This window comes from Carya illinoinensis, chromosome 16 (assembly GCF_018687715.1).
Source record: "Carya illinoinensis cultivar Pawnee chromosome 16, C.illinoinensisPawnee_v1, whole genome shotgun sequence".
Classification (NCBI taxonomy): Eukaryota; Viridiplantae; Streptophyta; class Magnoliopsida; order Fagales; family Juglandaceae; genus Carya; species Carya illinoinensis.
Window position 1 is genome coordinate 18,871,324 of NC_056767.1, and position 25,178 is coordinate 18,896,501.

At 39.0% G+C, this 25,178-nt stretch overlaps 2 protein-coding genes across 2 annotated transcripts; both read right to left on the minus strand.

Moving 5' to 3' along the window:
- Positions 1-125: 125 nt before the first annotated feature.
- LOC122298879 (disease resistance-like protein DSC1) lies at positions 126-6,335 on the minus strand. The gene is made up of 5 exons (XM_043108723.1): positions 6,321-6,335; positions 5,451-5,735; positions 4,335-5,359; positions 901-1,076; positions 126-361 (listed from the first exon to the last, which is right to left on the minus strand). Exons 1-5 carry the CDS (start codon positions 6,333-6,335, stop codon positions 126-128), a joined length of 1,737 nt encoding a protein of 578 aa, XP_042964657.1.
- A 316-nt stretch (positions 6,336-6,651) lies between these two features.
- Positions 6,652-7,699, minus strand: LOC122298439 (disease resistance protein RUN1-like). The gene has a single exon (XM_043108168.1). The coding sequence runs from the start codon at positions 7,612-7,614 to the stop codon at positions 6,655-6,657; it is 960 nt and encodes a 319-aa protein (XP_042964102.1). The 5' UTR covers positions 7,615-7,699; the 3' UTR covers positions 6,652-6,654.
- Between the last annotated feature and the right edge of the window lie 17,479 nt (positions 7,700-25,178).

A 25,178-nucleotide genomic window follows, 5' to 3' on the forward strand; every position in this document is an offset into this window, starting at 1 on the left:
CAAAGGAAAATGCTATTCCTACTGAGAATTTATTCTGACAATTTGTACCGACTGAAGTGGCTACTGCCATCTGGCTGTTAAAACAAAAAAAAAAAAAAAAGAAATCGAACCACTACCGAGCTCACCTATCTCATTTCAACCTCTAAAGTAGAGATCTTTTCAACCAGTAAATTCTTCTCTATCTTCAAATATTCACATTCTCCAGATATTAGATGCAGTGATGCTTTCAATCTCTCTTTTTCAAACTTTGTTCCATGAAGATCATTCTTAACGGCCAAAACATCATCCTGAAGATGTGCCATATTTTGGAGTTGAACCTTAAGTTTTTTGGATTCTTCCAAAAGTTGTTCTCGTTCATATTCTGAAAATGTGAGCTTTTGCTCAAGACCATTCACAGTGATTTTTAAACTTTTCTTCATGTGATTTGTAATTCTCCAACAACTTAAACACCTTTTCATGGTCATCCATTAGCTTTTCTTGGTTTTGTTTCAAAACAGCGACCTTATCGATTAGACTTTGCATTTTCAATTCAAATTCTATCTGTGTGATTTCAAGCTCATTCTCAATCCACCTTATCTTGGTTTGAGATTCTTGAAGAGCGGTTCCAAATTAACTTTATCTGCAAGTAAGAAGGAAAAAAAAGTCAAAACCACTAATCAATGAGTTCTTGTATATATGAAAGTAAGGAGGGAGGAGAGGAAAGTTTATCGAGATTTGAGACTCTTGTTTTCTCTTTCTCTTTTTTTTTTTTTCTTTTTTAATTAATAGCCAAATGGCATGTCAAGACATACCATGTCAGTCGGTATAAATCTTCAGTAGAGATTGTCAGTGGCAGTAGCATCTCCAAATCCGAAATCCTCCTTTTGCTTCTCATCGTCATTAAATCTAGCCAACTGTTACCTTCATCATCACTACCGCAAGAAAAGAAATTGGAACCAAAATCTCTGGAAGGAATTTTGTAAAGCACAACTGTGCGATCTTCATCTCTTACATTCTCTTCATGCTTCTTTAGGAAATGGATCCTAACACTTCTAAAGACCACGAGCTCTGGCACACTAACACATTCAAATCTAAACCTTCAAATGTCCACTTTTTCATAGTAACTCATCCAGTGCATCCATACATGGTTTGAGTCCTCCAATAAGATTCCCTAATTATAAATGTAGTACATAAGTGCTTCCAATCAGAGCCATCATGGATTCTAACACAAATATAAGCCTCCTTCATTCTTGGGTTAATGATCCCAACTCTAAATCCAAAGACAACATATAAAACAATTTCATCTTTGTCATTCCAACAATGTGGTCGATTCACACAAATTACTATCATGGGCCTCCTTGCAATAGCTAAATCAGCTTGAAATCCTCTTTCCTGGAAATATAATGTTAGTATGTCTTCCTTTAAATGGGTATGCCCAGTTTTGTTCCTTAGAATGTCTCTGTTATGTGAATATTTATATAAAAAAAGAAAAAAAAAAAAAAAGAGAGATCGAGCAGTCACGTGTATAATAAAGACCCCCCTCCCAATTTATTAAAAAAAAAAACCCTCCCTTATGGTAGAAGAAAATCATGTAAATGAATGAAAAGAAACTACTCAATCCCGAATATACCTCCGACCTCAACAATCACAAAAACCAAAAAAAAAAACCAGATAAAACTATAAAAACCTCCCAGACTTATACGAATATAAGGCAAACCCAACCGTAAAATTCCATTTAGCTCCTTTGGAAGCTGTTGCGCCTAAACTTTGACTTAAATTAATGAAACCAAAAATTTAGTGCAGTTTTACCTACAAGTATACAGGTGTTGTAGTATCTTACAGGATCGAATCCACAGGGATTGACTTTTGTGATACAGAAAATAAATTTAGACAATTAAACGAAATTACTAAAAGAAACGTACAATCAAATATAAAGATATGGAGAAAGACTAAGGTTTCGAGGATCCGTCTAATAATTTATAATATTGTTTCCAATTGATTTACTTCAATTAAACTAGAATAATGATTCCGTTTAATTGGAAGATTTAGCATTTTAAGATCAAGAAAAATAGTTGCTAATGATTGAGCGTGAACGATTGATGATTAAAACATTTACAAATCTATTTGAATACCACAGGGATTCCTCAAGCATTCACTGTATTCGAAAATCGCAATGAATCAAGACGAGTATATAGATAATCAAAATATCTAATAATAAAATCCTTCAATCGATCAAGCTCGTAGAATAAATTTTACGTGAATCTGAAAATAATATTTAAATCATTAAACTTTACCTCTCACCTTAGTATTAAAATTTAGCCAAACATATTTATTACAAGTACTATAAAAATCACATAAATATTATTTATTAGGAAACTAAAATAAAACATAAGAAATATTAAGCAACAATTTAGAGACAACAGAATTTGGAACTCAGCCGACGCCTACCAAAAGTAAAAACAAGAAAAAAAAAAAGAAAAGAAGTAATCTAGTACGAGAGAATACTAAGAATTAACAACCGAAAACTTAGAAAACAGAACAAAAGAAAGTCTTCAAACTAGAGAGAGAGATTTTCGTCCGTCTAAACAATGAAAATGCAAAGAGAGAGCTGCCACCGAAATGACTCTCACCAACTTCTCTTTTTCAATTCCAGCCCAACTCAATTCAGTCACACGTCTCTCTCTATTTCCCACCGACTCCCTCTCTCTAACCATGCACAAAACGACTATCTCTCTAAACTTGCACTCTCTCTACACGTCCCTCCAGCTCCAAACTCATGCACCGACACCTTTGTTTACTCTCAATCAAACTTAACCTCAGCCAATTAAATTCCTTCACGTCTACCCCTCAAACAATTACAGCACAACACATCTCACTTCTCTTAATTCTCTCTCACCGACTTCATATTTCAGCAAAATACAAACACCCACCGACCCCTCTCTTTACTTTCCAGCAACTCTCCTTTCTTTCACTCACATGTCTCCACCTCAATGTCTCTTCTCCCCCTCTCTTACCAAAATAGCCAATTAAATTACTCCAGTTCCCTTCAACCGATTGCTCCCCTTTCTCTTCTCACCTCAAATCTCTCTCTCTACTCATGACCAACACCATTCATTCCCCCCTCAATCACCACCGATTGTCACCTTTTATAGACTCCCACGTGATATAACTCCCTTAATGCAATTTAAGCACGACACTTCCTTTTCTTTTTTCTGCACGTCTCCCTCTCTACAAGTCAAGCACGGCTCTTATATTCAATGTACAACTCTCTCCAATCCAAGTAATGCACGGCACTTTTCTTATCTCTTCTCTTCACAAGTCAAGCACGTATAACACACCTCAACTCTCCTACATCCCCCACTTAACTTTCTTTTCTGCTCTCTCTCCACGTCTTCCCTCTCCCTCTCTTTTCTCTTTTCATCCAGCAATATATTTATATATTAAGTCGGCACCAAATTTCCCCAACCACAATTCACAGCTGACTTCTCTTGTTGAATATGGCACTCTACTTCAAGCACGACACTTCTCTTATCTTCATCCTTTTCAATTTCTGCCGTCCAGCCACACACACACACACACACATATATATATATATCTTTAGATGGCTGCCTCAAGTTGGTGCTGCCCTTCCTCCAAGTCAAGTAATGCACGGCATCTATCTTCCTCCAATCAAATTAAATAGCCGAAATCTATCTTCAATTCACACTTGATTGAAAACTCAAGCATGTCTTCATACTTCAAACGGCTTCTCTTCCAATCCATCACATGTTCCTTAATTTAGCTGCACCAACCGATGAAAGTTAAGCCAAACAAGCAGCTGCCCAATTACGTCCTTCCTTCTCTTCATCAATTAATATGCACTTTTAGTCGAAAGTTCCAACCTGATCCCATTTGAATTTTATTTAAACTGAAAATAAGAAGAAAGAAATAACACTCAAAAATAAATTAAAAAAAATAAATTATCAAAAATAGACTATATATGTGAGGAAATATTGTCCCATTAAATTATAGTTATAAAATTAAGCATAAACATGATATTAATCAATTAAAAATCACAACTCGTATTTATGCTTATTAACTATTTTTTTCATCTAAAACCAATAATAGTGTCACGAAGAATTTAAAATACATTGGTTTTAAATAGCTAAAACATACAATATTTCAGCTCAATCAGAAGCAATTCAAATACCCCATACTTCCTGCTGCACCCTGCATCTGCATTCCGTGTGAAATAGTTAGCTACCATATTCCCTTCTCAAAATTGATGAGAGAGAGAAGGAGATGTCATTAGTTATAAAAACAAGGTCACACACAAACACATTGAAAAAGAAAGAGAGGAAAAAAGATGTACATACCTCTTCGAGAGGAGGTTAGGAAAATTCGCAAGCAGTTTATGGCATCCATGCAAGTCAATCCTTAGGAGGTTAGGAAAATTGGCTCCATTGTTTTTAATAAGTATTTCAGATAGTAGTGCAAAACTTTCCAACGACGTGCATTCACGAGCTTCAACACTTGCTATACCCAATGGAAGAGGTAAAATTTCTTCAAGTTTCTTGCAATTATTCAAATAAAGGTATTTCAACCTAGCAAATCTGATGCTTTGAGCTGGAAAGAAAACAATATCACTCCCACTTAGATCTAAACTAAACAAAGCGGGGAAGTAATTAACATTTGTGAAGAAATTTGATTCTGACAGGCAACAAAATTCAAGACTTAATTGTTCTAGCGATTTACAAATCGCGCTTGAGGAGGAACCTGCATCATTAAAAATGATTGAATTTGTCGGAGTCAATTCTACAGTAGTAGTTGATGCACCTGTAGACACAACAGATGGCATGGATTGTATACCATCCTCTTCCACCTTTCCAATGTCTATTGGTTGTGAATAACTGTTGACTTTGACAATACATAGACTTCGCAACTGATCAATGCAGCCTGGTGCATAAAATCGTTGAAGTCGAGCAAGGTTACCAATTGATGAAGGTAGCTTCTTTATACTAGAGCGATCTAGATATAAGGTTTCAAGTCCTTTGAGGTTCTCAATTGATGAAGGTAGTTCTTTTATGCCAGTGCCACGAAGATTTAGCTCATCTAAAAATTCCATTTCACATTCAATCTCTGGAAAGTCTTCAAGACTCGAGCAATCTTTAAGAATAAATTGACGTAGAGATCTCAACTTGAATCTTTTCGGCAAAATCCTAAGCTTGTAGCATCCACTAACAGAAAAACTCCAAAGCTTATCAAGGAATCCAACGGAATGATGAACCTCAACTAAGTTCTTACAATCTTCAAGATCCAAGCTCTCTAAAGTTGGGCTACTTGAAAGATCAAGAATTTTTGTTAAGAATTGACACTCACTTAAAATCATATTTTTCAAGTTCTGTCCAAATAAAATAAAATAAATGTATTAGCCTCAATGAAGTTCTATTTCATAGTTTTAAAGAAATAAATATTGAAAATAATAGTGGTACCTTGAATTTTAAGCCGTCTAAATCCTTGACGAGGCTATCTCGCATATTAAATTCAACGAGATTATTCCCATGAAAATTAGAAGGTAAAAATGACCCCGGATATTGAGGCCAATAGAGCACTCTTATCTCATTAGAGAGATAATTCGGTCCTGCAGAAAATTGTGCATTCTGGTAGTTTATAAACAATCGAAGATTCCTCATCTTCTTAAATGCCTTGGGATGCAAGGATATTTGTTCATGGTCTTCAGGAAAATCTAACAAAATTGCTTCAATTTTGTTTGTTCCCTACAAAGACAAAGGTATAAGTATCCCAACAAAATCAAATCATAAAGTAGTTCTTCATTTATTACCACATGCCAAAATCATGGAAACAAGAGAAACCAAAACAAATTAGGACTAAATTATTGAAATGGAAAATTGAATAAATTAATTTTCAAAAAACCAAATCAATTAATAGTAAAAACTAAAAAATAGAAAAATATTCAGAAAAATGAAAAAATAATATTATAAAATTATAGGAAAAAAGAAAAAAATTCATAAGAAAATGTAAAAGGAAAATAATGTAAAAAGAACATAATAAATTATTAAAAAAAAAGGGATCAGTTGGGCCAGTACCCACAATGGGTTGCCCTTGAGTGTTGTTGCCCCAAGGCCACCATTAATGGAGGCTCTGGACTGCCACAACTATGGGCAGTGGCCACTTTTTAATTTAAGTTCTTTTGTTTCTATTTTTCTATTTTATTTATATAAATTAAGTTTAATATTAAACTACAGAAAGTTTCATTAAAAAAATATATAATTTTTTGAGGAGAGAATTGTGATTTTCTTTTATGAAAAGTAAATTGTTAACTTTAACGGGAGCTTACAAACTCTTTTATAATCCATTTTGCAATCAACTAAAGCTAACACGCCATTTCAATAAAAATAATATTTAACTTTACAAAACTATTCTTAAGAGGTTGAAAGAGTTGTAGGCTAACCATTTTCCATGCATATAGAAGAACTACCAAAACTTAACAATAGTCTGAGTTGCATTGGTCATAGTTTGGAATAGAAAAGAACATATAATCATATATATACATATATATATCTATATATATAGAAACACACATGCACCAACGAGTTACTTCACCATTTGTAACTTCAACATTTTTTTGGGAGTTTCACTTGTGAATAGAAACAAATGTAAATTAAGAGTTTTTTATTAGTGTGATCTTACCGTATTTTCTTCTAATACGTGGCGAACATCTTCATGAAACCACAATCTACTACGTTCGCCAGCTTCTTTAGGTGATTCTTGTCGAACAATTTCTTTACCCATTTCTTGCAATAAGTCATGCATCTCCACACACTGGTCACGAATATTGATGAGACACTTATCGTTAAGCCTTGCAATGCCAATGGATGATGAAAAACGACAACCATCTAGCTTTTTTGTGACATATTCAACAGAATTCCCCTTGAAGAAACATGCAATGTCAAGGAAAATATCCCTTTCATTATTATCCAGCCCGTCATAGCTTATTTTAAGAATTTCATAAATATCCTTGTGAGGACTTCTTTTATACTTTTCCCATGCACTTTCCCATTCTTGTATACTTCTACCACACAAATCAGAACCAGGCACTGTAAGAGCTAGTGGAAGGCCCTTAGCATAACCTATTATACATTTTATGAGTTCTACATAACTTTCAACTGGCTTGTCTGTTTTAAATGCATGCCAACTAAACAGCTGAATAGCTTGGTTGTCGTCCAATCCCTGCACCTCATACATTGAATCAACTTGATGATAAGTTAATAGATGTTGATCTCTTGTTGTTATTACTATTCTACTTCCTGGACTGAACCAATTTTTATTTCCAGCTAATTCTTTTAACTGGCGCGACTCATTCACATCATCAAGAATTAGAAGTACTCTTTTAGAGCAAAGTCTATGCTTTATATCATTGGCACCTCCAACACTACCAATATTAAAACTTCCAAAGTTTCCTAAGAGGTCACAAAGAATTTTTTCTTGCAGTTTGACCAGACCGTCCTCTCGACTTGAAATCTCCCTAACATTTGCTAGAAAACATCTAGCTTCAAATTCTTTTCCAATTGAGTTAAAGACTGCTTTGGCGATAGTTGTTTTGCCAATTCCACCAGTTCCATAAATCCCTATCATGAGAGTAATGTCATCCCTTTTAGTTACTAAATTAGTATTCAAGTCACTTAGATGAGATTGTAGTCCAGTTGGATACTCAGCAATGTCTAACAGGTATGATTGAACTATTTTTGAGTCCACCCATTGAATGATTTTACGCATAAATTCATTTTCATTCCTGCCAAGAAAAGGACAAAGAACATTCAATGAGTCACATTTTTCACATAAGAAGACGTAGAGTTTCATTATTTATAAGTTGGTGTGTCAACACATCAACTATAGTATCACCCATTACAAGTACGGAAAGAGTTAAAAAAACAAGGACTAATATATAAACGTTTATACTACTTATGTAGAAGATCTTCCACATGGTCTAGTGACAAGTTTTTTTTTTTTTTTTTTTCTCAGATTTGCTTACTCAATACCAATAAATGAGTATGAAACCAATAAAAATGAAACAAAAAGACGCCATTGGGCCACTAGGGAAAAGCAAGTTTTACTACAATATGCAACTCAAAGGCTATGTTTGGGAAGCTGAGTAATCTCATATTTATCAATACTTTTTTACTACTTTTCACTACAATTAACTACTATTTAATATTTTATCATTACTTTTTCACTATTATTTACTATTATTCCATATTTTATCATTATTTTTTCCCTACTATTCATAGATCATTTGAGATCCTCACTAACTTTTTTTTTTTTTTTTTTAAAGTGAAACATTGTTTCCTTCATTCGATAAACGGACAATTACAACTTCTGACTTGAAAAAACAAGCCAAAACTAACAGTTTACGCACTTCAGCCCGCAAATTTCTTTGCGGCTAGTAGAGTCGTGTCCCACACCTCCAAACTAAATGTCTAAGAGACAGGCCTCCAGACTAACCGTCTAGGAGACACACCTCTATCTTAGACCACCGTCTAAGATAGGCCACACAACTCCCCCTCTCAAGGAGTGGAGTACAAACTCTACAGACCCTAGGTCCTAGAGAGACAAACTCTATGGACCCTAAGTCCTAGAGACAAAGTTTCCTAATACTACTTAAGTCAAACTAAAAATTACATAATAATCACTCCAAAAACCACAATACAGAAAATAACATACAACTAGACAATACACCTTGGGCCCAGCCCAACACACCTAAATATCCCTAAAACAAGTGGGAAACATATGAACCATAAGGGCTGAAGGAAACACGACTGGCTAGGGTTTCTCTAACTCTCTCGCCGCCCCCCTTCTTCTTACTTTTCAATTGCTGTGCAACACTCATCTGCCATGCCGACCACACAGTTTCATGCACACCGATCCACTACCAAAAACAAAGAGAAGGAAGGCCAACAGCCTTTCCGTCATGATCCCGCACCTCTCCTCGTACCATCAGATCTCTGTTAAAAACAGAGCAACAAGCCTCTCGTCGACGAGCAGCCCTGCCGTAGCCTCGCCTCACCATAGTCCACCGCCATCAGCCTTGTGCCATCAAAACAGGATGATCAGCCTCTCACCCCTGCCCAAAATCTCTGCCCTCGGCGAAACCACCGTGCCTTTGTTCGCGTCTCCTTCGCAATGTGCTGCCCAACTTCGGGGTTGCGCTCGGGAGCAAATCCTTTTTGGTTGCAGATGTTCCTCACCTCGGGGCAGCTCAGTATAGAGAGCAAGAACTAAGCCTCCATAACCACAAGCACAGACTGAAGAAACAACCAAAACCCACCCAACGCCTAAACAAAGACTGGAATAAAAGTAAACAAAACAAAAGAAAATAGAAAAACCAACGGGGGGAGGGAGGGAGGAGCCGAGGCTCCCACCTCCCTCTAGAGATGTTTCCAATTAGCTGTTTAGAGATAAGGGAGAGATTCTCTCTCTAGAAGAAATGCCGGCTGCGAAAAAGAATTTTTTGAGATCCTCACTACCTAAACATAACCTAATCAATGACTACTACAAAATTAAAGAACTATAAAAGCAAAATACAGATGTTCACAGCATGTGCACAAGAAGAAGAAGAAGGAAAAAAAAATCAGCACATTGCACGGATCACAATAAAGTCCACCGTGGTTATAAGGCCCTATGTCCCATTAATATTAAATGAGAAAGATAATAATGAGAATAGGCATAGATATAAGCATAATTTGGGTTTTCATCAAGAGTTTTTCAGGAGGAAAATTCCTCTAATAAATCTATAAAAATGATAAGTGTTATATTGAGCATGTGACAGTACATGCTTTTTTAAAATGCTATGTTAAAAAAATTAATTACAGTCATTAAAAAACGACTTACTTCTCACATGCTCAAACAACATATGATAATTTTTAAAATAAACAAATTCGTTTGAAGAAAAGCTCTATTCTCAATTAACAAAATAATTAAGAAGTACTCATCTTACAAATGTTCTCCAGACAAATTGGCAACTTTTTGTAAGCTTTCCTTCCTCTTCTGCACCTTTGTGTCTAGAAGGGATATTTAGTACTTGTAGGCTTGCCATGGTAAAGGCCCAATAGCCCATAGAGGATTCTTCAGGTCTTATGAATGCACATGAAGTAAAGCAAGATGGCGCCTCCCGATTATTAGGAAGAAGATCAATCCAATTAATACGGGAAGTGATCAAACATATATCCAGAAGATTGATTATCTTGTAGACCCCATGGTTATCTTTATGACTCCACGACTCTATAAATAACACCTAAAAGTAACTCTTAAACACATTCAATCATATACTTTTATTGGGATTACTTCTCTAATTTAAGCATCGGAGAACCACCAGGCACCTTGTGCTGCCATCTTATGTCTTGCACATATCCAGGCAATTGGTGGTGTGAAACACATCCTTAACAATGGCACCATCTGTGAGATCTTACTAACAGTTTTTACCATGATTTTCACATGCCAACTACCACGTGATCACAAGAAACCAAAGACCAAGAGATAAATGTAGTAGAAATGGAAGCAAGATTGGCAGATATAGAAGATAAATTGGAGAAAGCAACCAACCTGGTAGAACAGTTACAAAAGGAGAACGAAGAATTAAAGTAGCATCATGCTGCTACGCCACCAGTCAACAATGAATAAACCGAGGGCGAGAGAGATGCCCACAGCATAAGTGGGGTTAATGCCAAGGAACTAGAAAAAAAGAAATTACATGATGAGCTGAAGAGTCTTGTTGATAAGTACAAAGAGATGACAAAGAAGATGGGAAGGTCTTCCTCTGTCGAGCAGTTGGTAAATCGAACATACCTCCCTTACAGTGACGATGTGATGGCAGTACCTCTCCTGCCTAAATTCAAGGTCCCTCAAATTGATATGTATAGCAAATCCAAGGATCCTGTCAATCACTTGGAAAATTTCAAAGTACACATGACCCTCCACGGTTTCCCAAGAAAAATTGACTGCCACACCTTCCCACTGACCTTGAAAAAGATTGCACGAAGTTGGTTTGGAAATCTATGGCTAGGGTCCATCAGTAGGTTTGAGGAGTTAGCCAAACAATTCTTAATGCAGTTCATGGCTAGCAGGCGATGCCACCATTCTGCAATGTATCTTCTTACCATTAAGCAAAGGGAAGGAGAGAGTTTGAAAGCCTATTTGAATAGATTTAACAAAAAAAGGATGGCCATTGATGACCAAGATGAAAAAATACACACGTCACCTTACTGAGAGGAATCTGGCCCAGAAGCCCGTTCATGACTGAACTAGTTAGAAAAACCTCCTATACATTGAGGGAGTTTATGGATAGGGCTGACGACTATATTAATGTGGAAGACACATTACAAGCTTTGCTAGAGCCAAGGAAATAGGAAGTGAAGTATGAATCTAAAAACTCAAACAAAGATAGAAAACTCAATTCAAGCCATCAGGGGCAGGGGCACAAGAGACACTTAACCTAGCAGGACCAAGGCCCACGCCTTATTCACAATAACTTAAACGTGCAAGAAAAGTTGGGAGTTGAAAGAAAAAATACTCACCCACCCCCTAGAGGTCAGAGTTATTGCAAGTATCATCAATCAGATACCCATTAGACCTAATACTATTCAACTATGTAGAAAAAAGTAGCCGAACTAGTGCGAAGCGAGGAGCTTGAAAGAGAGTTAGCAAACCATGTGAAGCTAAGGAGGGAGGAAGGTTGTGGTTGCGAACCAAGATGGAGTAGAATCTCAAAAAGGCAATGCCAAGATAGGGAATGGAAAGAGGACATCCCCCGCCAAACACGAAATCAAGAGCAAGCCCCTTTAGGGAAAATCCAAACTATAGAAGGGGGATTTGCTGGCGGAGGCGTGACAACATCGAGCAAGAAAGCTCACGCCCGTCAGGCCAGATATCATGAAGTATACTAAGCAAATAAGCCCTCCAAGTACCCTAGGTTAGGAGCCTCTTCCATTATTTCCTTCAAAGACAAAGATTGTGAGTTCTATACCCCCACAATGACGCCTTGGTAGTTACTTTGCTGGTCACAAACTACACTACCAAATGAATTTTGGTCGATAACCGACATTCTATTTTGGGAAGCCTTCACCAATATATGTATTAGCCTAGAAAAACTACAATTGTTGCCAACCCCCCTCAAGGGATTCTCCGGTAAAGCTGCACAACCCGTAGGCTCCGTTACACTACTGGTCACAACAAGTCAAGGGGACAACATGGTTACAACAATGACAGATTTCCTAGTCATTAAAGCTCAGTCATCATACAATGCCATATTAGGGCATCCAACCTTGAATAATTTGAAGGCTGTCACCTCTACCCACAATTTGAAAATTAAGTTTTCAACAGAGATAGGTGTCGGCGAGGTAAGAGGAGAGTAGATTTTGGAGAGAGATTGTTATTTGCAAGAGCTCAAGGCGATGACGCCATCGGTATTGGTTGTTGAAGACTCAAGCTCTCAATCTTCACTCCCACCCCCTATCATCATTGACTAGGATGTAGAAGTTAGGGATGAGACTAATATGATTCGGGCAGAGGAAAATGAACCTTTAGAATTGGTGACACTCTATCTGGACTACTCGAATGCCACAACCAGCATGGGAAGAATACTAACGCCTGAACACCGAGAAGCATTCAAACAGTTATTAATTGAACACTGGGATCTGTTCACTTGGAGTCACAAGGATATCCTAGGCATCAATAATGAAATTGCGGAGCATAGACAATGCATCAATCCAAGAATGAAGAAGTATGTCAAAAGAGAAGAACCTTCAGCATAGAAAAGTGCACAACTATAGCTGAAGAGATCGATCACCTCTTGGCAGCAGGATTCATTAGGGAGACCTGCTACCCAGAGTGGCTCTCTAATGTGGCATTGTTAAGAAAGAAAACGGGATGTGGAGGATGTGCGTTGATTTCACAAATTTGAATAAAGTCTGTCCAAAAGACAACTTTCCACTACCAAGGAGAGAGGATATTGTGGATGCCACGCCAAGACATCGAGTGCTAAGCTTCATGGATGCCTATTCGTGTTATAATCAAATCTGTATGAGCGAAGAGAAGACAATGTTCTTTATCGACAAGGGCCTTTATTGCTATTGCATAATGCCATTTAGGTTAAAAAATGCCAATGCAACTTTTCGAAGGTTGGTCAACCAGATGTTCAAGTGACAAATTGGAAAAACCATGGAGGTATATGTTGACGACTTGTTAGTAAAAAACAATGAACCTACCCACCACACCACCTAGCCTACTTAAGAGAATCTTTTGGTGTACTTCGTAAGTACAAGATAAAGTTGAATCCTACAAAATGTGCTTTTGGCATAGACTCAGGGAACTTATTAGGCTTCATAGTCTCAGAGAGGCAAATTGAGACAAACCCTGAGAACATCGTTGCTATACTAAACATGACGTTGCTACAAAGCGTTAATGACGTCCAACAACTGGCGAGAAGAGTAGTAGCCTTAAACAGGTTTGTGTCAAGGTCCACGAACAAGTACCTTCCTTTTTATAGAGTCTTAAGGAAGATTCATGCAGGGAATGAAGAATGTTATTCTACTTTCCAAGAGCTAAAACAATACCTCTCCAGCATGCCATTACTAAAGCAGCCTAATCACAGGGAAACCCTATATGTATACTTAGTGGTATCTTCGCACACCATATCAGCAGTACTAGTAAAAGATGAGGGCATTGTCTAAACACTAGTGTACTATACAAGCTATGCACTTAGAGGCGCTGAAGTCAGATTCCTAAGAATGGAGATGTTGGTGTTCGCTTTAGTGATAGCCACCAAAAGGTTATGCTCGTATTTTCAAGCCCATCCCATTAAGTCTATCACCCACTTGGGAGGATACTACAAAAACCCAACTCTGCAGGCAGGATGGTTGCTTGGTCTATCAAACTTAGTAAGTACAATATCGAGTATGTACCCAAGAGTGCAGTTAAGGGACAAGCCTTGGCAAATTTTTTCGTTGAATTTATAGGATTCCTAGTTGAGATTCAAGCCACGCCGCACTAGTTTTTGTTGATGGATCTACTTGTTAGACAAGAGGGGGGATAGGAATTTACATTGTTAAGGAAAGGGGCAAGGAACATTTACATTGCAACCCTCACATTTAAAACCACCAATAATGAAGTCGAATATGAAGCCTTAAGTGCCGAACTTTCAATCACCAAGACACTGAGGGCAGAAGAGATCGAGGTCATTGAAACCTACACCACGAAGGGGGAGAAGTTGAAGCTATACCTAAATTGAGTATGGGAGATCCATTACCAGCTGACTTACTTCAACCTAGAACGAACACCCAGAGAGAACAACATCATAACATATATATTGGCTAGAGTAGCCTCTACGAAAGAAGAAATCAACCTCCCAAGTGAAGTACATAGAAGAGTAATAGAAGTCCCATCGATTGGAGCTTCTATTCTTTGCTTAGGGCCAAGAGAGCCAGAATGGGCAAAGGAAATTGTTGAGTGTATAAACTCAGGCAAGCTCCCCGAAGGAAAAGAGACGGCAAGGAAGATCAACAAAAGTGCATCATGATTCGTCAAGTTAGACGAAATCCTTTACAAAAAGTGTTCTTCACCCCTTTACTAAGATGTATCTAGCCAGAAGAAGCGCAATATGTCTTAGCAGAAATATATGAAGGTATTTGTGGGAACCATTCAAGCAGTAAGTCTTTAGCAAGAAAAGCACTCTGGGCAGGTTATTATTGGCCCAACGCCCTCAAAGACACTTAGCAATTTGCAAAAAAGTTTGTTAAGTGCCAGGTCTACGCCCTATCCCCCATTGCCCCCCAGAGAAGTTGTTCTCTATGCCAGCCCCTTGGCCATTCACCCAATGGGGAGTTGATTTAGTTGGCCCTTTTCCCCATAGAAAAGGGGGCGTGAAGCACATCATAGTCATGGTGGATTACTTCACAATGTGGGCAAAGACGGAGCCACTAGCGACCATAACGACAAAGATTGTCCATTTGTTTTTGTGGAAAAATATTATCTGTTGATTTGGGATCCATCACAGTATAGTATCAGACAATGAAAAACAATTTGACTCAGAGCATTACAAGGGACGGTGAAAGGAGTTGGGAATTCAAGCTAAGTATTCATCACCCAGTCACCCACAAGCCAACAAGCAGGCGAAGTCAACTAATAAATCCTTTCTTGGGATCTTAAAAAAGAAAATAATAGAAAAGAAGGGAGAGCGGGAAGCAGAACTACCGAGAGTACTATAGGCATACAGGACAATGACCAAGACCTCGATAGGAGAAATGCCATTCACCCTGGCGTTTGGTAGTGAGGCAGTTGCGCCAGTGGAAAAAGGTATGCCTACATACCAAGAGGAACACCTTGACCTCTTGGAGGAGAGAGGGGAAGAAGTTGAAGTCCAAAATGTTCTCTATAAAAGAAGAACAGAATAATACTTCAACAAACTAGTCAAGCCCAGATCTTTCAAAGTGGGCGACCTGGTCCTCAAAGATACACGAGTAACAGCACAAGATAAGGGAAAGCTCGGCCCATTCTACGATGGGCCATATATAGTCACGGCCAATCAGAGGCCAGGGTCTTACAGCCTCAAAGACAATGAAAGGAACTACAGCATCCTTGGAATGCCAAACATCTGAAGAAATTCTACCCTTAGTTTATGCTTTCTACCTTTAAATTTTCATTCCCTTTAAATTTTCATTCTTTTTATGTAATCAATAAAGAATGATCAATACAGGTGGGTGATTGTCCAAAATTTGTGACCTTATGATTTTTATACTTAGTCACCAAAGATGAGTCATGGACTCATGGTGCACACGAATGGGCGTGGAGGTCAGAAGACTCCACAACCCCTATACTTAGTCACCAAAGATGAGTCAAGGACTGGCGGTGAACATGAGTGGGGGTAGAGGTTAGAAGACCCCACGACCGCTATACTTAGTCACCAAAGCGAGTCAAGGACTCGCAGTGCAACCAAATGGCATGGAGATCAGAAGACCCCATGACCCCTACACTTAGTCACTAAAGACGAGTCAAGTACTCACGGTGCAAACGAACAAGCGTGGAGGTCAAAAGAGCTCACAACCCCTACACTCAATCATTAAAGACGAGTCAAGGACTCGTGATGGAAACAAATGGGCGTTGAAGTTAGAAGACCCAACGACTCCTACACTTAGCCACTGGTCAAGGACTCGCAGTGCAATGAATGGGCGTGGAGGTCAGAAACCCCATGACCCCATACCAAAATACAAAAAGACAGCATGAATAGAAAGAAAAGAAGCAGAAAAGACAAGAAGATTATACAATAAAAGTAAAACGTTACTTGGCAATATTTCACAACATAATAAGGCAAATTTGTTCAAAACTTATACAAACAAGAGCTACAAAAGATTTGTACTAGAAGAAAGAAAACCAAAAGTTCAAAAAGCCTAGGAAGAGGGAGCTGGCAGAGGCTCTGAGGATGTTGAAGGTGGCAACAAGCTCAAAAAGGCATCAGGCATGCTTGCACCCCAAGGAGTTAACAAATTGAACTACCACATCAGGGGGCTTGAAGTTAGCTTTAAGCACTTCAAGTTAGTACAAGAGTGAGCCAGGATATAAGCTTTTAGATGAGCCACACTAGACACGTATCCATACCCAAAGGTGAGGTCCCTGACACCAACGACAGAGACTAATTGCAGCTACAGAAGTACTACCTCACTCCTAAAAACAGTTAGACCAGCATCTAACTTTTGTAGCCATGGCTTATGTTCCTTTACATTCTTATCCAAGTTGATCAAGACCTAGTTTTGCCCTTCCTGTGTGGCATCAAAAGTCTCACAGGGTTGCTTTTAAGCATCAAACCTCTAGTGCAGTCTTTATAAGACCCCTTGCTGTTGAACAGTTAAAGCTTGAGCTCCCTCTGGGCCACATCGTGCAACACCTTAGCTTGGGAGAGATCAAGAGAAAGCTGCTTACGACACTCCTATGAGGCAACCAATGCCCGAGCATACTCAAAACAGTGTTGCTTGGCCGTGACTAGCTACTACTGGAAGGACTCCAATTCCTTCTTGGTGTCACCTAGTTAGGCGTGAGCTAAGTCGTGTTCAGACTCTACTAGTCAAAGGGTGAAACCTTGCTTGGCATTCAAAGACCCAACGCGAAGTAAATCACCCTGGTGCTTGGATGCCTGCCTCTTCACAAAGAATATCAAGTTCGCCTTTCAAGGATCGAATATGCCCATCAGCTTGCTCAAGGTAACAGTCCAGTTGAGTTTTCTCAGCCTATAGATGAGAGACCTCTTACTTGGTGTAGAAGGCAAATTTGCACCTCTCCTTAACTTCAAACTCCATATTGCGAAGGTCGTTAGTGATCCAAGCCGCAAGCTATCCACGCCCTGTAGAATGCAACCAAAACTCAAAAAGAATGAACATGAGTTAAAAACTAGAAGGATAAGCAGTGTAATGGACAAGGTCATTAAAGAGTTAAGAAGTCCTTCAGGTAGTGTGACATCTCCATCATGAACTCATCTTGAGGCAAGGTGCTTATGTAGGAAGGACCCTCATCCCTTCGCTCCCTAACAAGGTTATCCTCCCTTCCCAAGGGATGCATTTCTAGCATAATAGGCAGAACTGTGGATTATATTTCAAGCATGAGGGGCACGGAAGAAGTCATTACCTTTTATGTAGAAGTATTGTGGATTGGAATGGCATTGAGGTCCTCTCCATCCTCACCACCATTTTCCTCTTCTTCCTCTTCCTCTTCCTGTTCTCCCTCTCCTTCATCTTCCCCTTCTTCTCATTCCTTTCCTTCCTTACCTCCCAAAACATGGCCAACCCCCAATGACCCACCCTCTCACTAGGGGCTGAAGCCTCCACATCACAGCCAAAAAAGAAGGGGTTGGGTGAAGGAATAGAGACCCATTCGTTATTCGTCGATGGGGTTACGCTCCCAGAAAAACATTAGCAGGTAGAGTACTGGAGCTGGAAATTTGGTTAGTGCTAGTTATAATGGACGTTATCTCAAAAGTCATGATCCTGGTCATGCCCAGAGAAGAAGCACTAAAAATTTCAAAATTGGACTCACCACCACTAGCCATGGAAGCAAGGAGAGAAGGAAATTCAAAAGGTGGAGTGTCCAATGGATCTAACCCTACAACAGGAGACAAGCTTGGCCCATAAATCCATCAAGATCATGCACCTTGGGAGATTTAGTTGGTGATGAAGGTGTGGTAGGCACCACTCTTTCTAAATTTGGCTTAGCTTCAGAATTGGTAGCCCTAACTAGACCAATGTTGATAGCTACACCTTCATCATCATTAGTTGGGCAACTAGTAGGCACCTCGCCTCCCTTTTGGCATGGACATTTTGCTAGCATCTTAAAATAAGGCAACGAAGCAGGTCTTCCAAGGAAGAGGCCTTTGTCACAGCCTTTAATTTTTGCCCCTTTACATGGGAACAGTTAGGGACAACAAGAAATCTATCAATATTAGCTAGCAACAGTAACTTGTCCGTCCACAGGGCACCATCTTTACCCCGTACTACCCTTTTTGCCCTTAGTATCATGTTCCTTGGCCTAATTGAGAATTGCATCAATGCATTCTTGTTCTTGACCAATAAGGTCAATAAGAATTTTCCTATCATCGGGAACGTTTCCCCAATTGGCTTGGACAGGAAAGTCAAGAATGTCTTTCTCAAAGGCAGGAAACTCCCAGCCATTCCCACCAAGAAAAGAGAACTTCTTGGTCCAAGATTTAGCATTGGAATGGTGGGGCTCAAAGGCCACCAACCATTGAACATTTGTTTGAATATGAAACTACATATATTACCTAGTAGTTGACACTCACGAACCTTTAAGTTTGGGTATCTCTCTCCAATAGGCTCCAAAACCATACAAAACACTACACAGGAACTTAGCACAACACGTCACCCAAGGAGGAGTCACCAACGACATGCATCAAGCTTTTCGTAGTTTCATCAACTCACGAGTGGAGATGGTCAAACGCCAGGTGTTTAGCCCTCGGAGGATTTGGCTTCAAAAAGGGAGGATTTCCACTACAAAGCAAAGGGAAGTAACATTGTGTTAAGCCATTTGATGAAAAATGGTGAGAATCGTAACAGGGAATCACAAAGGAAGTGCAAAAAACTTGAAAGAGAAATACAAGGAATAGCAAAGGAATGCAAAGAGAAGTTGCAAGAAAGGGCAAAAATTTTGAAAGAGAAATATTTTCAATGATAGCAAGTCGAGGAAAAGAAAAGGTCGGTGTGGAAAGAAGGCAATGATGGGGGATCTTGAAAGATTCTTGGGAAGCTAAGCGGTTACTTGTGCACTGTCAGTTATCATTCTTGAAAATGAAAAATGAAGAGTGGGAACAATTATGGACACGTGTCAAGGTCTTACAATTGCAAGGAATCTACTGCATTTATAATTATTTTAATTTAGTTAAATCTTGAAGAGAATAGCGAGGTAAACCTTAGAGCTGCTACCTGTCTAAGATCAGCAGGGTAGAAAAGGAAAATATAGCAATTTAATTTCCTACATGTAGCCATGAAGAAAATTAGAGAGATAACTGGAATGAATATTTAGTATTTGTGGGCCCTCCATTGTAAAGGCCCAATAGCCGATAGATGATTCTATAGGTCTTATGAATGCACATGATGTAAAGCTAGATAATGCCTCTGGATTATTAGGAAGAAAATCATTCCAATTAATACCCCATGGTTCTTCATGACTCCACAACTCTATAAATAACACCTAAACATAACTCTTCAATCTACACATTCAATCATATACTTTTATAGGGATCATTTCTCTAACTTAAGCATCGGAGAACCACCGAGCACCCAATGTTGCCATCTTATTTTTTGCAGGTATCTGCATATTTATGGTGTGAAACATGTCCTTAACAGTGTTCTTTTTTAACATCTTTTGATGTTTGTCCAATGCTTTTCTGAAACTTCCTCTATGATATCGTACATCTAATGAATCTACATTGGTAAAATAGCTTGTGGTTTTATTTCCTTACACTCAAGGATCTTCATTAGCTCCTCCAAACACAATGAGGATGATGCATAATTTGGAGATAATACAATAATATAAATCATTGACTTCTTAATGGCTTTGAGAAGTGTAGGTGAAATTGTCTTTCCTTTTTCAGGATCTTTGTCATCTTTGTAGGTTTTGATTTCCCTTTGATTCAGAGCAATGTATAGATGAGCAGCAAAAGTATTGCTAATATCTATTTCTCTAAAACTCAAAAATACATCGTAAGATCATCTGTGAGTAGAAGGAGGAGAAGACGAGGAATAGGGTGAACTGAATGCCATTGAATTAAAGAGAAGTGTATGCAATTCTGATAGAGATAAGACGTCCACTCTCTTTAAATAGAGGAGCAGATGCAGCTTTTCACAATTATTTATTGGGAATGAAAAAACAAATACAAAAAAAAAAAAAAAAAAAAACAAAACAACACCAGGAGCAACTTCTTGGCAAGAGACTTTGTAGCTTTTGGTGGGTTTGTCGTTAGCGTTGGACCAGAAGGCATTGTCTCTGTTCAAACTTGTTGACAAGTTCCAGTTGGATACGTGGAAATCCCTGGCCACCGAACGCTTTAATTCTATGTGTTAAATAAATTAACATTAATCCAAAACCATTAAAGAAAAAACAGGGGTAAATTGGTTGGACTAAAACTGGACTTATTTGGGGCAGCAATGTAATTGAGTGGTCATGAGACCTAGGGGGTGGTAAACCCTTAAGTTCCCCAAAAACATACAAAGAAGCCTGTAGCAATTCCTGAACCAATCCCACTTGTTCTGTTGTGTTGTCTTTTTCTGGTTTTGGTAGCAACTGTAACAACACCCCCCCCCCCCCCCCCAAAAGTTTCTAGCTTGTGTTTTTTATGCCCCTCCCTTTCTTCTATGAGCGATGAGGGTGCCAAGCCCTTAATTTCGACTTTCTGGTTTAGGTATGTGAACTTCATTGTGAGGCTTGCAAAGTTCCATAGGATAGAGCCCAAGCCCCTCAAACATTGTATGCCTAACATCATGTCACAACCCGCCAAAACCAAGATGTGCATGCTATGAATGAAACTAATCCCTTGGATATTAAATCTGGTGTGCACACCTTCCCCTTCGCTAAGGAGTTGTTCACCACTAGCAACCCTAACCCGCACCCTTTTGTCTCAGTTAAGAGGTAGCTGGCCCTTAAAAACCACCGCGGGATCCAAGAAATTGTGGGTGGACCCCATGTCAATTAAAATAGTAGCCCACTGGGAGCCGACCTTCCATTTTACCCTTATAGTGCGTAGGGTAAGTGAGCCCTTAATGGCATGTAAGGAAATCTCTAGGATGGATTCAACCATGGCTAGATCCAAAGTAGCTACTATTGCATGCACTGCTGGTTTTTCCCCAACTACAGTGTCACCATTATCTTCCCACACTTCCTCCAAGATCTACAGCTTTGGTTTCTGACACTTATGGCCCGGACTCCGCTTAGAGTCACAATGATAAGACAATCCCTTTTCTCTCCTATCTTTCATTTGGGCTTGGTTAACTTTAAAGAGTGGTAGTTGGGGTTTAACGGCCCCTTTTTGGGGCTCAAGGTGTAAGGGAGGTGGTGTTTTAAGAATTCCAGGTTCACTAGAAGGAAGAATAGGTGTGTGGTGATATCTCCTAGCAAGGGCCACATTCTGGCCTTGCAACCTAACAAGGTTGTAGGCTGTGATTAAACTAGTGGGATTAAACATCGTCATTGTAACCTAGATCTCTTCTTTAAGGCCACTGAGGAAACAACTTAGTTTAATAGATTCAGCAAGGCCCTTAAGCCGATTATCCAGATTCTCAAAATTGGCCTTATACTCATCTACTGACCCAGTCTGGTGCAATTTAGTAAGTGAGGCCATGGGATCATCATAGATACTAGGGCCAAAACATACTGATAAAGCACGTGTGAAGGAATCCCAATCTGGCAAAGCTCCCATTTCCTCCATATCCTAAAACCAAATTAATGCTTGCCCTTCCATATGGAAGGATGCTAAGCTCAATTTATGCTGTGGTAAGGTGTTGTGAAAGGCAAAAAAATGGTTTACCTTATAGATCCACCCATTGGGGTCCTCCCAATGGAAGGAGGGAAAATCTACTCGAACTGGATGGGTGATTGGATCTCCACCTACTTCTCTATGCTAGTCATTGTGTTAGTGAGTTACTGAAGAGCCCTCTGTGTCTTGTTGCCTTTGATTATTGTTTTTCTAGCTCCTGGGTCAAAGCGAGCACTTCTTCAAATTGACCATCTTGGATTCAATGAAATGATACTATGCATCTATAGATTTTTTTCAAACCATTAAACCCTTCCTGGAGTTGATTGTAACAGGTTCCTTCAGCCATTGTAGAGAATTTAGGATCGGTGACAACTGATACCACTTGTAACACTTCACTTACACAGCACTGTAATTTAATAGGGTTTCTCACTTAATGAGGACCTCCAAATTTAGACAAGAGGAAGAAGAGAGAATTGAGGAGAATAACTGTGGATTACTTTTTGCAAAAAATGAACCATCATACGTCTGCCCATACATACAGCAGAGTTTTAATAGAAAGGGGTCCTCACCAATAAGATGATGACACATCAAACAAGGATATAAAAGGCAATACAATTATAAAAGCTAATCAAGTTGTAACTATAAACGACGCCTTCCGTTGTAATTTCTGCTACACTCATAACATCTATATTAAATGCTTCCATGTAAGGTGTGTATGATTGAAGGCTGAAGAGGGAGTTAACGGTTTTAACTACCAGAATAAAACGGTGCGTTTGATCTTAAAGGAGTAGTGTTTCTGAAGCTACAATACGCTGCGTTACAACATTAATAAAACGGTGCGTTGCATGAAGACTTAGCAAAGGTCGACTAGAAGCAAAGCGACGTCGGTTCATTTGCATGTAATTGTTAGTTGTTTCTGTTAGGATCGGAAGGTAGCATAAAAAGACTGTTCTGGGAGTGAAAAGTTTTATCTGAATTCTTGTAATTGTCACAGAGAGAAATTGTGGAGCTTAGGGATTGCTCGAAAATCTCTACCAATGAAATATAGTGATTACTTGATTCTTTGATTGTGTGTTCCTTACCTTGTAAGATTGTGAGGTTTACTATGTTAATCTGTTCAATTTCTGTAGCTTGCAACAAAGGTCTTCTTCTGGTGGGTTCTCGAGCAGGACGAACATAACAATTGGTATCAGCTTAGCGGTCGATCCTTACTAATGGCAGAAGGGACACGGGGAGCATTGAAGGGTCAACAGCAAGAAATGGTGCAGCAACAGTTGGAGCATCACCAGATCGCAATTTCTGGTATGGCCGAGAGGTTAGATCAAATGTCTGATGTTTTAAAAACTTTGGTGGAAACTGTCAATATAATCTCTCGTAGGGAGAGAGACACTCCTCGTGATAGAGATAATGATACTAGACCTCATGATGAGAGGGGTGGGGTTCAGAGGAATTTTAGATTGGATTTTCCACGTTTTAATGGACTGGAACCTGCTGGTTGGGTCTTTAAGGCTAATCAGTACTTTGACTGTTTTCAAGTTCCATTTCACCAGAAGTTAATGGTTGCCTCACACCATATGGATGGGGAAGCTTTGGTTTGGTACCAAAATGGTTTAGATTCGGGGCAATTTAATTCTTGGGAGACCTTGGTGGTAGCTTTACAAACAAGGTTTGGACCATCCTTATTTGATGATCCTATGGAAGCTCTGACTAGGTTAAGACAAACTTCTTCTGTGAGTTTGTATACTTCTCAATTTGAGGCATTGACTAATAGATTGAGAGGCTTATCTGAACGACATAAAATGAGTTGCTTCATTAGTGGATTAAAAGATGACATTCGAATTCCTGTTAAAATGTTTAATCCATTGAATTTGGGGGCTGCTTTTGGTCTGGCTAAGTTACAGGAGGAATATGTGTTGTCCTCCTGAAAATATTGGAGGCCTACTAATCACTATGCTGATAAGTGGCCAATTAACACCACTGCTCTTAATGACTCAGTTTCTCAAAGTCCTAAAGGCTTGTTACCTTTTAAGAAGGTTAATCCTTCTCATATTGATGAAAAGAGGAAAAAAGGCCTGTGTTTCCATTGTGAAGAAAAATGGAATCCGAATCATGTGTGTAAGAAACCAAAAGTCTATTTTATTCAACTTGATTCTGATATAGAAAGCCAACCAGAAGTTGAGGAGTCTGAGGTTTCTATCATGAAGAGCCTAAGTCTGCTGAGGGTGATAGCTTGGAGGTTTCTGTCAATGCTATTTCAGGTTGTATTGGGGGTAATGCTATGAGGTTGCATGGTTATGTGGGCTCTTGTGTTGTTGAAGTTCTGGTTGATTCAGGTAGCACACACAATGTTTTGGACCCTGCAGTAGTTCAAGCAGCAAAGCTGAAAGTTCAGCAAGATTCTTGTTTGCAAGTCTGTGTGGCTAATGGGGAAAAAATTGTGACTCAAGGCAGTGGGCAAGAAATCATTAAGCTTCAAGGCTCAAGGTTTCCTGTTCCCTTTCATGTTCTTTCTTTAGCTGGTTGTGATGTTGTACTTGGGGTCCAATGGTTGAAGACATTGGGCTCGATTACTTGGAATTTCGTGGATATGTCCATGAGTTTTACTTGGGAGGGTCAAGCCATTAAATTGGAGGGCTTAACTTTTGCAACTGTTCAAATAATGGTTGGTGCTAAAGGCTTCAAGTCTGATTTTGTGAATAAGCAAGGTTGGTTACTCCAATTGGTGCTTGTTGACAAAGAGTCTCCTGGAGTGTGTCAAGCAGGACCAATGTCTGGGTTACTCAAGGAGTTTGCTGATGTGTTTGAGGAGCCTATGGGACTGCCACCAAGAAGGGCATTTAACCATCCAATCAATTTGAAGGAAGGGGCCTTACCTGTTTCTGTTCGACCTTACAGGTACCCTCATTACCAAAAGTTTGAAATAGAAAAAATTGTTCATGACTTGTTGACTTCTGGTGTGGTGAGACCTAGCCAAAGTCCATTTTCTTCTCCTGTTTTGTTGGTTAAGAAAGCTGATGGAACTTGGCGTATGTGTATTGATTATAGAGCCCTAAATTAGGAAACTATTAAAGACAAGTTTCCAATCCCTGTTATAGATGAACTTTTGGATGAATTGTTTGGGGCCAAGATTTTTTCCAAGCTGGATTTAAGGGCTGGTTACCACCAAATTCGAGTAAGG

Bases quoted from the DNA above. Each gene is read 5' to 3' on its own strand.
- LOC122298879 (XM_043108723.1), bottom strand. The intron at 1,077-4,334 runs GTATGTACATCT...GGACATTTGAAG, and splicing joins CCTAACCTCCTCTCGAAGAG to GTTTAGATTTGAATGTGTTA. The intron at 362-900 runs GTAACAGTTGGC...TCACATTTTCAG, and splicing joins TTGCGGTAGTGATGATGAAG to AATATGAACGAGAACAACTT.
- LOC122298439 (XM_043108168.1), bottom strand. From the start codon at position 7,614: ATGATAGGGATTTATGGAACTGGTGGAATTGGCAAAACAACTATCGCC.